The following is a 16202-nucleotide window of genomic DNA, read 5'->3' as shown; positions in this document are numbered from 1 at the left end:
TCTCCTAGAAAACAACAGGCGACACATATTTGGCATCAAGGCAAATAGTATGACAATACCTTTAGTAACAAGATTTGACACATAAAAACAAATTGATCTTAAAAGCATGTTTGTAATGAACATGTTTAATTAATTATGGTTTAATTACTATCACTTTTTACTTTCTATTACTACAGGATAGCGAGGGATTTTTTGATTTTTTTTTCTTCATCTTTGTATTTTTGTATTTTATTTTATTTATTATTATTATTTTTTTTCATCTTTGTAATGTCTCCTATTCACATCCATTTTCCATTGCTGTCTCTACGTTTACTTTAAGATTAATGACATGTAAAAAGTGTAATTAAATTATTGTATAAGTATAAAAAATATAACACAACACAGGGGTTAATAAACAATCAGATCGGTAAGTAATACAATATTAGGTAACTAGAATAAAATCGAAAATATATAAGTAAAAGTGGTCCATTATGAGCACTAGTGATAGAAATCCCATCGTACATGTAAGCTGTATTGATAGATTTAAAAAAAAAAAAAAAATCAATATTTTTTTTCCTTGTGAATGTTTCTCTAATCTGTTTACAGGTGTCTAACTAACTGAGAATCTTGAGTTTAGTTTAGAGATGATGTCATCTCTGAAGCTAATGAAAACAAATCCAGAAATCAATTTACATAATTATTATCAAAGCATGTGCATGAGAACAGTCAAGCTTGTTTTTTCTAGGTATTGAAAAAAGACCAGACTGAAATAGATACATATAAATTTTAATACAAACAAATTAAAATTAAAAGAATCAACTGGGTGGATAAGTTATCAGTGATGTAATTGTATTGCAACTAAGGATCAATTGCCTACTCAACATCTGGTTATTCACTTATGTACCTATATAAAATTTTCAGAAAACTTTTGTAAGAGATATGTAGGTCCACAAGACAAGCTTTTTTCAGGCTTGATTGCATGAAACCTGGTAGCTACTTGGGACACCAAAGTCAAGGTATACAGAAAAAGCAAAGTTATGAGAAGATCCAGTCTTTCCTTTAGAACCGATATTCATAGGTCCTGGGATAGGTACTACATTTTCCAAGTTTATTCAACTAGGTGTTGAAATGACATACCAATTCACAACAGCACTATGTCCCATAGGGATAGCATGCTAATTTATTGAAATAATTTTAAAATTTTAACACATACCTTTTAATTTATTGAAGGATTTGTTTTGGTATTTCTGTAGGAGGGACTGTCTTATCAGTGGAATGTTATTGTTGTCTCAAGTATATTCCTTGTTTTCTGTTACTGTTCTCACAACTGATGGATTGATACTGTACTGATAACTCTTCTAGGAATTTATGATAATGATTATATATTAGTCAGGTAAATTATTAAAGTTTTTATGGACTTTGTATTTTTTTTTTATGATCTGGATTTGGATTTTGATTTTTTTTTTTAGTTTCTTCTTTTTACTTTTTTTTTACGTTTGACGAACAGTTGGTAGAGTGCAGGGGAAACCTAGCGCTAGTCTGAGAAAAGTTCACATGACTCAGCGAGAAAGGTGAGTTACGTTTTCCATTCAGCCTTTTATAGAAATCATTGTGAGAGTAGGATCTTAATCTGGCTGGGAACTTTAAACCAGCTTAGTCTGGCTGGGGACTTTAAACAGGGAGGGTACCAGCCTGAAATTCCCCTTGCTAAAGAAATAGCAAAGGTTGAATCCACTCTTAAAATTTGTAGCCAAAACCTAATGTCAGCCCAAAGCAATGACCCCAGGGCTGATTGCTGATTGAGAGGGAAAACCAATGCATATTGGTACTACTTACAGCCATGTCGTACAAAACTTTCGAGGGGGTGGGGGGGAGCTTGTAGACTTACAGAGTCAACTACCAAGTAACTCAAGTTACCACGAACTATTCTGTACTAACTAACTAACTAACAGTAGAACTAACTTAGTACTTAGACTTACTTAGTACTAATTAGTACTAATAACCTACTTTCGTGATTTTCCAGACTGAAATCTCGGCACGCTCTCGTGAAGAAGCCACTGTCGAATCGTTCGGGACTCAGGAGTAGTGGTGTTCTAGCGGTCCCCGCGTCTGAAGACGGTCCTCCGTCTAGACGGCCGGAAACCAAGCGGCCGAAACCTGATGGCCCCAGGCGAGGCCATACGGCCATTGCCGGGAAACGGGGCTTCCAGAGAAAGGAGAGGCTGGTGGCCGCGGAGACCAGGGGGAGGAAGAAGCGAGTCCCTGTCCGGGAGAAAGAGGAGGTGGTACCTCCGAGCAAGACGAGTGTGATACCCTCTGTGTAAGTACCTGTTTGGGATTACCTCTAGTACGTACCTAACACTATTTATATATGTTTAGCTGAATTCCCCTTAGGGATGAGCTATTAATTTTTTAATTAATAGCTCATCATTAACATTGTAATTTAATGTTTTATTCATTTGTTAACATTATAATTCAATGTTGGCACACTCTAATAAATATTAATAATAATAATAAAAAAAAAGATATATTTTTTTAGGAATGTGATTGGTCAGTCTAACTATCTTGGTAAGCGCTAGGTCCCGGGTTCGATTCTCGCCCGAGGCAAACTTCATCTTACACAGATCCTAGATTTCGGGACGATAAGACCTCCGTTGTTACAGTTCCTCCTATCAAAGAAGGTTTAAATTTAAAGCCTGTTGGGGGAAAAAATTAACTGGAGACTTATTTTTTCTCACTTATAGTCTTAAACTGTGTCCATGTTACACTACTTCGTGCAATTAATATTAAATTAAATATATTATACTCTTTATAAGGATATTACATATGTAAAGTACAGACAAGATTTTCCGGAGACTAGACTGCGGGGACCCATCCCTGAAAGGACCTCACCTCTAATTGTGGATTTTTCGTGCAAAAAAATGACAAAGAGGACGTTTTTCTGTGTAAAGAGTTCGCAGTACTTTCAGGACTAGGCCCCAGACGCCTACAGATCTTGAAAGAAGTTGGTCAGGAGAGAGAAGTATGAGGCTATTCCATAAAGAACTCATGTTGGCACACTCTAATAAATATTAATAATAATAATAAAAAAAAAAATAATATTTTTTTAGGAATGTGATTGGTCAGTCTAACTATCTTGGTAAGCGCTAGGTCCCGGGTTCGATTCTCGCCCGAGACAAACTTCATCTTACACAGATCCTGTCTTAGATTTCGGGACGATAAGACCTCCGATGTTACAGTTCCTCCTATGAAAGAAGGTTTAAAGCCTGTTGGGGGAAAAAATTAACTGGAGACTTATTTTTTCTCATCTATAGTCTTAAACTGTGTCCACATAGTCGACCCCGTCGATCGCCATCGACTGAAACCGTACACTGCCTCGACAGCATAGATTCAACTCTTCACTCCGTCGATCTACCATCGATGGACGCGGTGGACTATGTTTTACACACACCTTTATGTTCACCTTGATTGATTTTCTTCCTGCGTGTTTTTCCCCTTAGACGTCCCTCTCGTAAGTCCAAGGAGGCAGCCGCAGTTCTCTTCACTCCGTCGATCTACCATCGATGGACGCGGTGGACTATGTTTTACACACACCTTTATGTTCACCTTGATTGATTTTCTTCCTTTCCCCTTAGACGTCCCTCTCGTAAGTCCAAGGAGGCAGCCGCAGTCTACATGGACTTGCTAGGTAATCAAGTGAAGAACCCAGAGACCTATAATGAAGACGACAATTCCTCTGTGGAGAGCTTTCCAGAGCTTCCCAAAGCCCGTGCAATGGGTAAGTTGTGTGGGAAAGAATTTGCCTTAATAAGGAAAGACCTATTCCATGGGGTCATAGAGACGTGTGTTGATTTTATTTTAATACAATCCTCTGTCTCTAGGACCTACGTAATAAATGTCCCCTATTGACAGCCTAATGGAAGTACTTTACTGTAGGTATGTAAGTACGGTATTACGGTATTGTACCTTCTTGAAAAAAAAAAAAAAAAAAAAAAAAAAAAAAAATATATATATAATATTTTTTTTTTTTTTTTTTTTTTTTTGCAAGTCCCTTTAGAAAAGCATTCGTTTCAGGAGGAGGTTTTATCAATTTCATTTTATTAACAATGCCTCAATATTGATTTTACAGAGAGGAGAGAGAAGCAAATCAAAGACATGGCGGCTGCCCAGAAACGTAAAAATGAAACCAAGTCTCAACAGAACTTCCCAGTACATATCAAGAAACCATGCACAATGGCGAAAACAGTTGCTTCGAAAATAGCAAGCAAAAAACTAACCGTTCAGAGTTTATTGAAGAAACGAATGACCAGAAGCAGCATTATTCAACCTAAATTAAGAAAACAAATAGGGAAAGGAAAAGATGAAACGTTAGACAAGCGAAAAACAAGAGCGAATATGAAATGTGACCAAACAACTGACAAAACCAAAGAATCGAAGGAAGAAGACAAAGAAGAAAACGGCGAAAGTGTAGAGAAAACAAAAGAGACCAGATCCTCGAGAAATGTAAAAAGTGTACAGAACAATCCGAGTGAAAGAACTGAATCTCCTAAAACTAGAAAAACAAGAAGCGATTTCAGTCCTCTGGTAGCTATCGACAAGCTAACACCAGACAAGACTGTGAAACCTTCTAGCAAGAAAGACGATGAAGATCTTGATGCAAAATGTGAAACAAATAAAAAGCCAAAAGAAAATGCGAGGAAGAAGGTGGAGACCAATGAAAATAAGACTGTAGAAAATATTGAAAATAAATGTGTAGAAAACAAAAAGTCTAAATCGAATACCAAAGAAGAAACAAAAACCAGCAGTGTAGATCAAGACCAAAACAAAGCTGATGATAAAATAAAGACAAGAGCATCCAGGAGTGTATCGAAAGCAACTGATGAAGCAAGCAAGGATGGAAGTCAACGAAGCATAGAAGAAAATGAAGCTGACATCAAATCTAATAAAAAAGAAAGAAGTACAAGTAAAACTAACGAGGAAAAGGCTAAAGTAGAAGTTAAACGTAACAAAACCGAAGAAGGAAATAATGTAGAACGCAAAGATACGAATTCAAAAAACTTAGAAGCAAAGTCAAAGGTAGAAATCGAAGAAAAGGCCGAGCTAAATAAGAAGGTGGCAAAGAAATGTAAAGCTGGCATCAAACCAAAAATAAACTTTGACGAAATTGTGCGAGATGAGACGTTTGTGAGTAAAAACAGAGCTGCCAAGATTTCCAATGATGAAAGGAAAGCTAAACCTGAATCTTCAGGTAAAGCCAAGAAAAAGAAAGATACTACTAGTTCAAATGATGAGAGCAGTGCTACTGTATTTGTTACCAAAGTTGTAGTGGAGAAAGTTGTAGACACTGGTAGTCCTGTCAAACCAGATACGAATATTAGGAAACTAAACGTAACAGAAAGTACGGAGAAATCTCAAGCTGTCAAGTCTCTAACCTTTGATGAAACACCTCATACAGCTGTGAAAAACCTCACACAGGAAAAAACTGTTACCAATGATGTACCTAAAACTACACGTTCTACTGTTGTTGAATTAACTTCAAATGAACCTTGCACTACTCCAACCATCTCATCTTCACCATGTAATATTCCCAAGGATGACAAAGCACTAGATAAGACATCACCAGTGCCCAAAATAGTTTCTTCGAAAACATCTACGCAAACAGATGCAAATATGATTGATACTGTTGTAGAAAAAATAAAAGAAACAGTGACGGTAACAGAGCCGTTAATAGTGCCTAAAGTTCCAGTGATGACTACGCCTCCAAGGAAAATCAATGGGAATAAAACTGAACCAGAAAAAGATAACGCTGCTAGAACCAAGGTAGATAGTGGTGATTCTGAAATGAATAAAAATACTTCAGTTACAGTCAATAAGACGGACAGTCCTGTAAAAGTACATGACGGTAAAATAACCAATGAAGAAAAGTGTGATGTTAGGAGAGATAGAACCAGAAAAAGATAACGCTGCTAGAACCAAGGTAGATAGTGGTGATTCTGAAATGAATAAAAATACTTCAGTTACAGTCAATAAGATGGACAGTCCTGTAAAAGTACATGACGGTAAAATAACCAATGAAGAAAAGTGTGATGTTAGGAGAGATGGTGACACACGGAAAAGTTCAACACCAGTCAAAGTGAAGAGAATTCAAATGACACCCTCTAAAATGATATTGAACAATTCAAATGTAATATCAAAGAAAGTGAATTCACCAGAAGATAAGAGTTCGAATATCAAGGACAGTATAGTATCCTATAGTAGCAGTATACTCAATATCAACGCACATTCCACATTGAAGCCGCGTAGTCGTGCGACGGCTTTCGTGAAAGGTGACACGTCTCAATCTAATCCAAAGCCTATGATGCAAATCCCAGACTCCTTTCGACTTAACTTTAGCAAAGATTTCGATCTGTCTAAGAAAGATTTAAAATCACCCAGCCATTCCTTGTTGAACAAAAAAGATACGAGCATCTCTGAGAGTGAGTTGGACAAAGAATTGAGTAACTTTGTGAAAGACATTGTTAAAACGGACTGGGAGGGGAAGAGCTTTGATATTCCTCTGAATACAAAACCTCCCGGTAGAGAAGGTGGGACCAAGAGTCGGAAGTTAATATCAACGATAGATTTCGTGAATAGTACACCTGTGAAGTGTAGCAGTAGTGAGGAACCTGTATCCATTAGGAATGATAAAGTCATTATCAGTCCTCTTAGAAAACTCACTGAAAATGAAATCCGTATTCTTCTAGCACAAGAATCTCCTATGAAAGTGAATGAAAAGAGTACGGAGGTGTTTAACCTATCAGAAGCCTGGAACTATAGATAAACAATATCGGTTGACCGATGATCCTGTTACCTCTGATAAACAGCTCCCCTCAACCAATCAATGGTCTGATAAACCATGTTTATTTACCAATCAAAGATTGGTAACTCCAGGTAGACAGTCAGCCTCAGGCAATCAGAGTATGGGAGCTCAAGCAACCAATAAGAAAGATAGTACCTTAACATTTGCTAGCCAAAAGTCATCACCTCAACAGATGATTAGTGATTCTACAACAAAACCAACACAGAAGTTTGAATCACCTTCATCCTCTAGTCAAGTCGTGCAACAAAAGAAACATGAATATTCTCCCCAAGAACATTCTGTTGGTCTTAACCTTAGTCAGAAACCTAATCCTGGTGTCAAGTCCATACAGACGGACAAAAGTTCCAGTTGTACCTCTTCTACAGCACCTCCTGCCTCTAACACATTCAACCGACCAAGTCAAACATTCTCCGAAGTTCCTATTACATTATCAAATACTTATCAGACCATATTAGATAGTAGATTACATTTTAAACCCCAAGCTGCCAATACTTCACCTCTCAAATCTTCAAATTCAACAGGAAGTCCAAAACCTGAAGCTAAATCTATAAATAATGTACAAAAAACTGACTGTGATAAAACTAGTTTAAGTCAAGTGAGAGGTAAGTTTATTGACGAAGACAATGCGATGATAGCAAACTTTGTCAAAGAGAAGAATGATACGCCGCAACACACTGAGAAATCTTCCCAGTCGTTGGATGACAAAGTGTCTGAAAGTGGCTCCAATAGTAAAACCCAACCCGAACGTCAAATTATAAAAGCTTTCGAAGATAAATATGAACCCAAGTCTAGTCCTACCAAGAATATTCGCAAGTATTCCAATCTAGGCAAGGGCAAGCAAAAATCACCACAAGGTAAACAGGCAGGCAAACAGGACCGAAATTTCACTAAAAGTTTGCGAACTAAGAAAGACACGAACTATCTGGAAGAATTCTCTAGCACTGACACGGCAAGCAAAAATCACCACAAGGTAAACAGGCAGGCAAACAGGACCGAAATTTCACTAAAAGTTTGCGAACTAAGAAAGACACGAACTACCTGGAAGAATTCTCTAGCACTGACACGAGCGAAGATGAACTCACGTCTAAAGCCAGCTCTAAATCAACTACCAAAAAACGGAAAACAAAGGTCAACTCTAAAGAAAAAGCTCCTTTGAGTGACTTCTCAAGTGACAGCGATGTGGAAGATCTGATAGAGAAAATACGAAAAGATGAACCCACTAAATCAAAACAAAGTACTGATGATGAAACCCCGAAGTCAAAGGAAAAGTCTACGAAGACAGGAAAAAGTGACACGAAGAAATCAAAACCAGATATTAACTTGGATGAGTCGAAAGTAAAAACGAAGGTCAAAGCCAAGACCAAAGAAGATAACGAGGACCTAGGCACAGGAAGCAGAAGATTAAGGAACAAACAATCTGTTTTGTACAATTTAGAATCCCTTGAGACAGACTCAGATACGACTGAAGATGAATTAGTTCCTATCAAAAATAAAAGCGAACCGAGCAAGAAAAGGAAAAATAAGAAGTCAAGTGCAAGTGAAAATGAAGAATCTGAAGACAAAGTGACGAAAGGAACAAAAAATAAAAAGATGAAAACCGAACCCGAAGAATCTTCAGAGCAAGCGAAACCCAAACGAGGAAGAAAGAAGAAACAAAAGGAAGTAGAAGAAGAAAGTGAACTTGAAAAAGAAACTACAAAGAAAAATGATCGCGTAGAAGACGAAACTAAAGAAACAAGTGAAAATGATTCGGATGTAAGGAAAAAGAAAACGTTGAAAAAGAGAAGTAAGAAACAAAGTAATAAACAAGTTGAGGATTCTAGTGACAGTGAAACCGAAGATAGCAAGGAAAAATCTGTCAAGAAAGGTACAAGAAAGAAGGGTGAGGATATGAAGAAAGAAGTTCTCGATACAAGCTTGAAGACAGGAGAATGTGGTACGAGAAAGAACCTCCGTCGAAAACAATGTCATCTCTATGCTGAAAACTTGTCTAGTAATAGTGAAGATGATCTGGAACTTCTTATACAAAATAGATCCGTTGAAATTGAAACTCAGAATCTCATGAACCATCCGAGGAAATCGAAGAAATTACTAGACCAAGTACTTGCCAAGACTAAGATAGAAGCAAAAGAGAAAACCAAGGATACAAGAAGATCAAGTAAAGAGAAAGATAGTGCAACATGTAGTGAAGATGAAGATGAGGGAGAGAATAAAACCAAACCCTCCAAGAATGATAAGAGCACAAAGAATAAACTCAATGAAAAATCTAAAGAACCAAACAAAAAGCCTAGTAAGAGCAGTAGACAAAGTGAAGCGTCTGAGAGTGAAAGTGAAAAGTCTTCGAGTAAGAAACCACTCAAGACACCTAAGAAAGATACAAGGAGTGCAAAGAAAACACAATCACCCCGTGCTGATGATAAATCAGCATCTCCTTCACGATCAGCTGATTCCTCATGTAATCAGAAGAGATCTGTACGTGCTTCCAGAACCCAATCCCTCATGATAGACACTTCCACAGATGATTCAGAAGATGATCCCTTGCTAGCCATTGCTAAAACTATATCTAGGAATGAAGTACGTATGTCACGACGTTCGATAGATCTGTTACATGCCAAGGAAAAAGAAATACAGAAGAAGAACGAAAGTTCCGAGGAAGATGATGGGGAAGAATCTGATGAAAGTGAATCTGAAGATGATACAAAGAATGATAAGAAATCTGCGAACAAAACACCAACCAAACAAGCCGAGGATGTTTCCACCAAGAAGAAAACAAAAGATGCAACAACCAGCAAGGTTGAAATTATAAAACCTATCGCTCTGAGCGCTAAAACTTCTCAATGTTCCTCACTGGATGTTAGTAATAAAATATCTAGTCTCATAGAAAAAGACAAGTTGAAGCGAGGTCTACAAAGTAGTGAGAAGAGTAAGGAAGAATCTAGTGTCACTTCTCAACAATTACAACAGGAAGCTCATCAGAGACTTGGAGAGAATGATAAGCGTCCTTTCACTCCAGAGAAAATACCCATGAGTAGAGAACAACTTCACTCCTCTTGGAAATCCGCTTTCCAGAACTTGAAGCTTCCCAAGACAAGTCCGAGTGTATCTAAGAAACCTATGGATAGAAATGCATGGATTCGAAAACATGCCGCCCTGTCTAAACCTAAACTAGCAGAATTCAGCAAGAATAGTAATGCTAACTTTGAACCGTTCAAGATAAATTACTCAAGGTCTAGTTCTCCTATGAGTCTGTCAAGTCAAAACTCTGACAATGTGGGTGCACGGGTTGAAGGCAAACATCACAACCTTCCTCTCCCTGTAGAGCAAACCTTGAAACGGATGGCAAACATTTCACCCAAAGTCAACAAGAGTTTCCAGTTCGAGCGAAATCAGAGTGAACCGAAATCAAGTCCTGTTGTCGAGACCAAACTACTAACAACTGGGAAGATAGAAGATATTCCTAAAGCTGGCAATACCAATGAGCAGATCATGAAATGGCTGAACGATAGTATTCCTAATGATGATAGTTCCTGTGATGATACCAACTCCACTTCCAAGAAGTTGACACCTCGCTATTGTCAAGATGATACAGATACCTCTGTGGCTAGTAGCGTTATAGATAAAGGTATCGTTAGTGCGCCAGTACAACTAGGAGATGGTGGCTATTCGGAAGTACCTGGCCACTCAGAGTGTTTCCATGCAACAGTTACCTTTGGTAAGAACTGTTTCATATTATTATTATTTGGTATTATTTATTTATTTTCAAGAGTTTTTTTTTAAGAGGTTTGACAGAGGGAACTGTAACTGCTATGGTCCTATCGTCCCGAAATCGAAGAGAGAAGGACGACAGGATAGGAGAAAGCCAGCCGTTCCGAGAACGAACATTATCCCATCAGGACCCGCCCCGGGCAGGAATCGAACCCGCGGCCTAGCGCTTACAAGGCAGACGCACTACCAACTAAGCTAACTAGGCTGGCTTGAAGAGGTTTGATAGAAGGAATTGTAACTGCTGATGGTTTATCGTCCCGAAAGCCTAGAGAGAAGGAAGACAGGATAGAAGAAAGTCAATCGTTCTGAGAATGAACCCTATTTGATTGGGATAAATTTCGCCCCGAGCGAGAATCGAACCTGCGACCCAGTGCTTACAAGGCAGACGTGGCATCCTCTAAGATAACTAGGCGGTTCATTGTGAATATTTCAACGGGTTACTTCCTGGTGTTCTCGTGTTGACACAGCACTTAACAGGCCACATGATTTGATGGCAGCTACGTTTGTTCGTTTTTCCCCCTTTGTCATCCTGATAGGGATTTCTATCCTTCCTAAAATCATCCAAAATACATCAGAGAAATTTAAGATATTGCCCAATAATATACCTTATAAATATATCAGAAACCGGTGTAACCGGTAGATTTGATTCCCCAAAAAGGATTAATAATAAGATTACTAAGTTATTAAGCACTACCAGTATGTAATGATTCAACTTCGAAAAGCCCTATTTTTGAAGTCCAATACACTTAATTTTATGACAATGCAATGTTCCAGTTTACAACAACAATATGTTGAAATTTCCAACAAAGTAACATAATCTTTCTCTCCATGTCCCTCAGGTAAATTTTGAAACGGAAACGGTACTGGAGTGTTCCACCACTCAGACGGAACTAAGCGGCTCTCAGGCTGACGATGGTCATTTGTTCTACATCCCTCTGCAAAAGACAGGCAAAGACGCTAGCGCCATTCAAGGCGTGGCGGTCAAATTGGGAACTGAGGGCCCAGACCAGAGAGTCATCATGAGTGCCAAGCTGGTGACCAAACCTCCGCCCCAGAGTGACTTTGCCAAGCCTTCGAGCGTCAGGTATGGTGTTTAATTCAAGATTAAGGGCCCCCTGTACATTAGTGTTATTTTACTTTCAAATGGAGGTCTCGTGTGATTTCTGCGTTAGAATTTTAGAGCTATTGCACCACTATTGACATCAGAGAGTTTTCTTGCAGCTGTACTCTACATTTTCGTCCTCTTTTCACGAGAAAACGGCTCGACCGATTTTAATGAGGTTTTTTGCGATTGTTGTGAAGAATACTGAGGGACATAGGCTACTTAAATTTGGCACATTCCAGCCTGATTCAAAATGGCGGCGCTTCGAAGTCATGCCTCTTACGCCGCGCTGATCCCGTACAAAGGACGGGTCAAGGACTTGTATTTTCCAATATGTCTGCGCTGTCTGGCTAGGGGACGTTAAACAGAGAGTAGACTAGCGTCTGGCTGTGCGACTATAAACAGGGAGATGAACAGTTAACCCTAACCAGCCTAGCAGCTGATGGTCATCATCTTTCGGCAATAGCTAAAGCCGATACAACAACAACAACAACAACAATATTTCTGCCCTATTTGTTTCAGCTGTCTAGTGCCCCAGCGCCGCGTACGCCCATTCAACACCCCCATAGTGGGCACTGTTCAGCCCATGAGTAGGCCCTCATCCGGCACTCAGGTGTCACCCCGCTCCCAGCACACCCAGACACCTCCACCGGTACCCAAACCTCCAGCCCCGTCATCCACCTCCTCCACTGTGTCCAATAGTTCCACTAGCACATCCACCACCACTAAATCTGGCAAGAAGTAAGTTGTTTTTTCTTCTGAATTACTCTGAATGTAATGTGTCCATATGAAATTCAGAGTAATTCAAGGCCTGAGCACTGCGAACTCTTTTTGAGCTTTTTCGAAGTTTTCGCGTTAAATGGCGGCCGAACCGAGGTTTGATCATCATGAATTATGGAATGTGTCTGCAAAATTTGAGCGATCTGTGGATAAAGGTAAAGTCGTGAGAAGCGTTAGTTCCTTTTGAACTTTTTCCCTGTCTAGCCCTAAACAGCGGAACTTTGGTGCCAAATAACGGCCGAACCGTACCTTCTGGAAACAGGGCCCAAGGATACTTTTGATATACATTATTTATCGAATCTCTATGCCAAGTTCGAGCGACTTTGCCTGAAATCTAAAGGCCTGAGCAGTGCGAACTTTTTTCTTGGTTGAGATGGTTGCTGCCCTTGGCGGTATTTTGACCGCTTTTGGACAGATTTCGACCGTTTTTTGGCGGTTTTCAGCTATAGCGATATAACGGTTAGAGATATTGTAAAAGAACACTCAAATAAGCATCATTCAAAAGGATAAGGAAAGTCGTGTGATGTTCACACCAGATTTTTTTTTCAAAGTCTGGCTGGAGGACTTTGAACAGCGAATTTCCATTGCTAAAGAATTAGCAAATATTGAGTGCGAAGGCATCCACTCGTAAAATTTGTAGCCTAAAATCAAATGTCAGCTCAAAGCAATCACCCTACCTAGGGCTGATTGAGAGGCTGACGAAAAACGCCGACCCCGTCTGAACATGGGAAAGTGGCGCTTAGATGGTATAAGTAAATTCTAAGTGTGGCGGCGCTTCGAAGTCATGCCTCTTACGCCGCGCTGATCCCGTACAAAGGACGGGTCAAGGACTTGTATTTTCCAATATGTCTGCGCTGTCTGGCTAGGGGACGTTAAACAGAGAGTAGACTAGCGTCTGGCTGTGCGACTATAAACAGGGAGATGAACAGTGAACCCTAACCAGCCTAGCAGCTGATAGTCATCATCTTTCGGCAATAGCTAAAGCCGCTACAATTCTAAGTGTTCTGTTTGCTACTGGATTTCCAGGGTCGCAGCATGCCACTGAGTGCGTTCTACAGAATAGCGCGCAACACGATGGCCATGTACTTCAAAAGTGACAACCCGAATGATCCCGGCTCCAACCCGAGTCCTGCCGAAGTCGAATCGGAATTCTGGAACCACGTGACCAATCGCATGCTTCACATTTGCGTCCATTCGGCGTCGATTGACACGGGCTCCAATGGGTGTGGCTTCCCCACCGCTAAGAATTCAACATTCGCCAAACACCCGTGGAACTTGAAAGTGCTGACGAACAACAGTGCCTCCATCTTGCGATCTCTCAACTCACTTGTCGGTAAGTGTTGACTTAAGTCCCGGGCTGTGCGACTATAAACAGGCAGAAGGACAGGTAACCCTTTTCAGTCTAGCTAACTGATAGTTTCAAAGGGTTCTCTCTGCTTGAAAAGAACAAACACAAGTCCTCACGATGCGATGATTGACTGCGGTTTAGGACAGGACGAGCCAATTAAACATGGCTACAGATCACCATCCTGGTGTATGGCTGATATTTTCTCTATTTTGTCATCACCTTTCGGCTATAACTAAACCCGCTAAAACAACAAGAACTTGTCGTTAGTTTCATCCTCAATTAGATCAGAATAGGGGTAGACAGCTTCCCGGGCCCACTCAGGCTGGATGAATCTGGGTGATGTTAATGTGAGTAGGCGAGTAGCTTTGTCACCGAAAAGTGCTTAAAATCCTTGACTTTCTATCCTGTCATCCTTCTCTCCTTGATTTAGGGACGATAAGACCTTATCCGTTACAGTTCCCTATATCAAATCTCTATCTACATTCCGGTGCTAGCAAGATCTGGTAAGTTAGAGGCACTCTTTATTCTTCGAATAAGGTTCTTGAAATAAGGCGTTTAAACTTCAATCATGTTTGAATGGGACTAAATTCTAAGTAGTCCTTTATTTAGACTGTCAGCTTAGAACAAGATGTTCGATTATAATAACTAATAACAGTAAAAAAAAAGTTCCTTTACTTCAGTTTTATTATTATTATTTTAAGGGTCCTTTTATTTCAGTACGTTTTCTTCGTCATTAGTCTCTTTAATTTGAACACTTTCAATTATCAATCCCTTCCTCTGATAAGATAGGATATCCTTCGGAAAAATTGATTTTGGGTTTGAAATAATCGAGTTTCTACTCCCTATCTCTCCTAGGTACGGTATTCCGGATGAGCATTCCACCGCGTTTCGCTCCACAATGATGTCCCTCTTCCCGCACTATTGTCGGAGCGACAAGACCATCTGGCTATCTTCAGACGTAGCCATGATTCCGCCTTCTCTACTTACGGAGAAGGGCGTCTCTCTGTCGCGAGTAGTGCAAGAGCCGGGCCAATTTATTCTGGTGTTCCCCAGTGCGTTTACATCCTCGATAGCGACGGGCTATTTGGTAGCGGAGAGTGTCTACTTTGCCCGCCCGTCGTGGCTGAGCACGTGTGAACGCGTCTTCAAGGTAAGCGACGAAAAGAATCGTTTTGATTTGAAATAAATCTGTTCCATTTTAGTTTTAGTTCAGGCTTATCTATTCTACAATGGAGCGTTAAAGGCTTAACATCTGCCAAAAGAACTGACATCCAGAGTGTCTACTTTGCCCGCCCGTCGTGGCTGAGCACGTGTGAACGCGTCTTCAAGGTAAGCGACGAAAAGAATCGTTTTGATTTGAAATTTTGAAATAGATCTGTTCCATTTTAGTTTTAGTTCAGGCTTAACTATTCTACAATGGAGCGTTAAAGGCTTAACATCTGCCAAAAGAACTGACATCCAGCACTTTACCCACAAGACAAGAGAGGTGACTCTCTTAGTATGGGGAAGTTTGCATCCATTAATTTCTGTGCCCTAATAAAAATTCAAAGTACCTAATACCACCCTACTAAAAATTAAAAATATAAATGGGCTCAGAACTGGCAGAGTTTTCCATTTTACACTTTCTTTTGTAGGTAGACAGCTTCCCGGGCCCACTCAGGCTGGATGAATCTGGGTGATGTTAATGTGAGTAGGCGAGTAGCTTTGTCACCGAAAAGTGCCTAAAATCCTTGGCTTTCTATCCTGTCATCTTTCTCTCCTTGATTTAGGGACGATAAGACCTTATCCGTTACAGTTCCCTATATCAAATCTCTTTTAAAAAAATATATAGCAGTAGCTCCTGCTTGAATACTTATATTTCATGAGATATTATCCCATGACTTATCTTATCCTCTGGCTTACTTACAGGCGGAACTGGAGGAAGTCATTACGAAACTGAAAGATAAAATCAAAACCAAAAGCTTGAAAAAACTGTCGGAAAAACACTCTGCTTAGTAAGATACCTAATAGAAGATTAACCCCAAGGAAATAATTGGCTCACGACTTCCACGAGTGAAAGGTAACCCTTAGAACTCTTTTATTAAATGTCCAATTGTCCAATTTAAAGAGGATAAAATTATATATCCAGGATTTGAACCCGCGCTCTTCTGCTTACAAGGCGAGCGCCTTGACCTCTGTGCTACCGTGGCAGGTTGAATATATTTAACGCACAGTACTGGTGTTGTTATAGACATTAGTAGACAACCGTGTCAAGAATATGTACATATATGGCTTTGTGTACTTTACATAATTCTGTTTGATAGTGGGTAGACGATTATGAAATTTTATATAGTGTTTAGTGTTTAGAATAATATTTCTTGAGGAGAGTC

At 39.6% G+C, this 16202-nt stretch overlaps 2 protein-coding genes across 2 annotated transcripts; both read left to right on the top strand.

Moving 5' to 3' along the window:
* The first annotated feature begins 1484 nt into the window (after positions 1 to 1484).
* Positions 1485 to 12450, top strand: LOC103515176 (serine-rich adhesin for platelets-like). The gene is given in 9 exon segments (XM_008480102.3): positions 1485 to 1550; positions 2003 to 2299; positions 3615 to 3757; positions 4109 to 5809; positions 5967 to 6777; positions 6779 to 7692; positions 7809 to 10507; positions 11443 to 11687; positions 12228 to 12450. Coding segments are annotated over 9 exon segments (7050 nt in total). The 5' UTR covers positions 1485 to 1533.
* A 1863-nt stretch (positions 12451 to 14313) lies between these two features.
* Positions 14314 to 15019, top strand: LOC103515174 (lysine-specific demethylase 4E-like). Its single transcript, XM_017446531.1, has 2 exons — positions 14314 to 14336; positions 14689 to 15019. Exon 2 carries the CDS (start codon positions 14732 to 14734, stop codon positions 15017 to 15019), a length of 288 nt encoding a protein of 95 aa, XP_017302020.1. The 5' UTR covers positions 14314 to 14336; positions 14689 to 14731.
* Positions 15020 to 16202: the final 1183 nt, after the last annotated feature.

This window comes from Diaphorina citri, unplaced genomic scaffold (assembly GCF_000475195.1).
Source record: "Diaphorina citri unplaced genomic scaffold, Diaci psyllid genome assembly version 1.1 scaffold1288, whole genome shotgun sequence".
Classification (NCBI taxonomy): domain Eukaryota; kingdom Metazoa; phylum Arthropoda; class Insecta; order Hemiptera; family Psyllidae; genus Diaphorina; species Diaphorina citri.
This window is presented reverse-complemented; position numbering and strand designations above follow the sequence as displayed.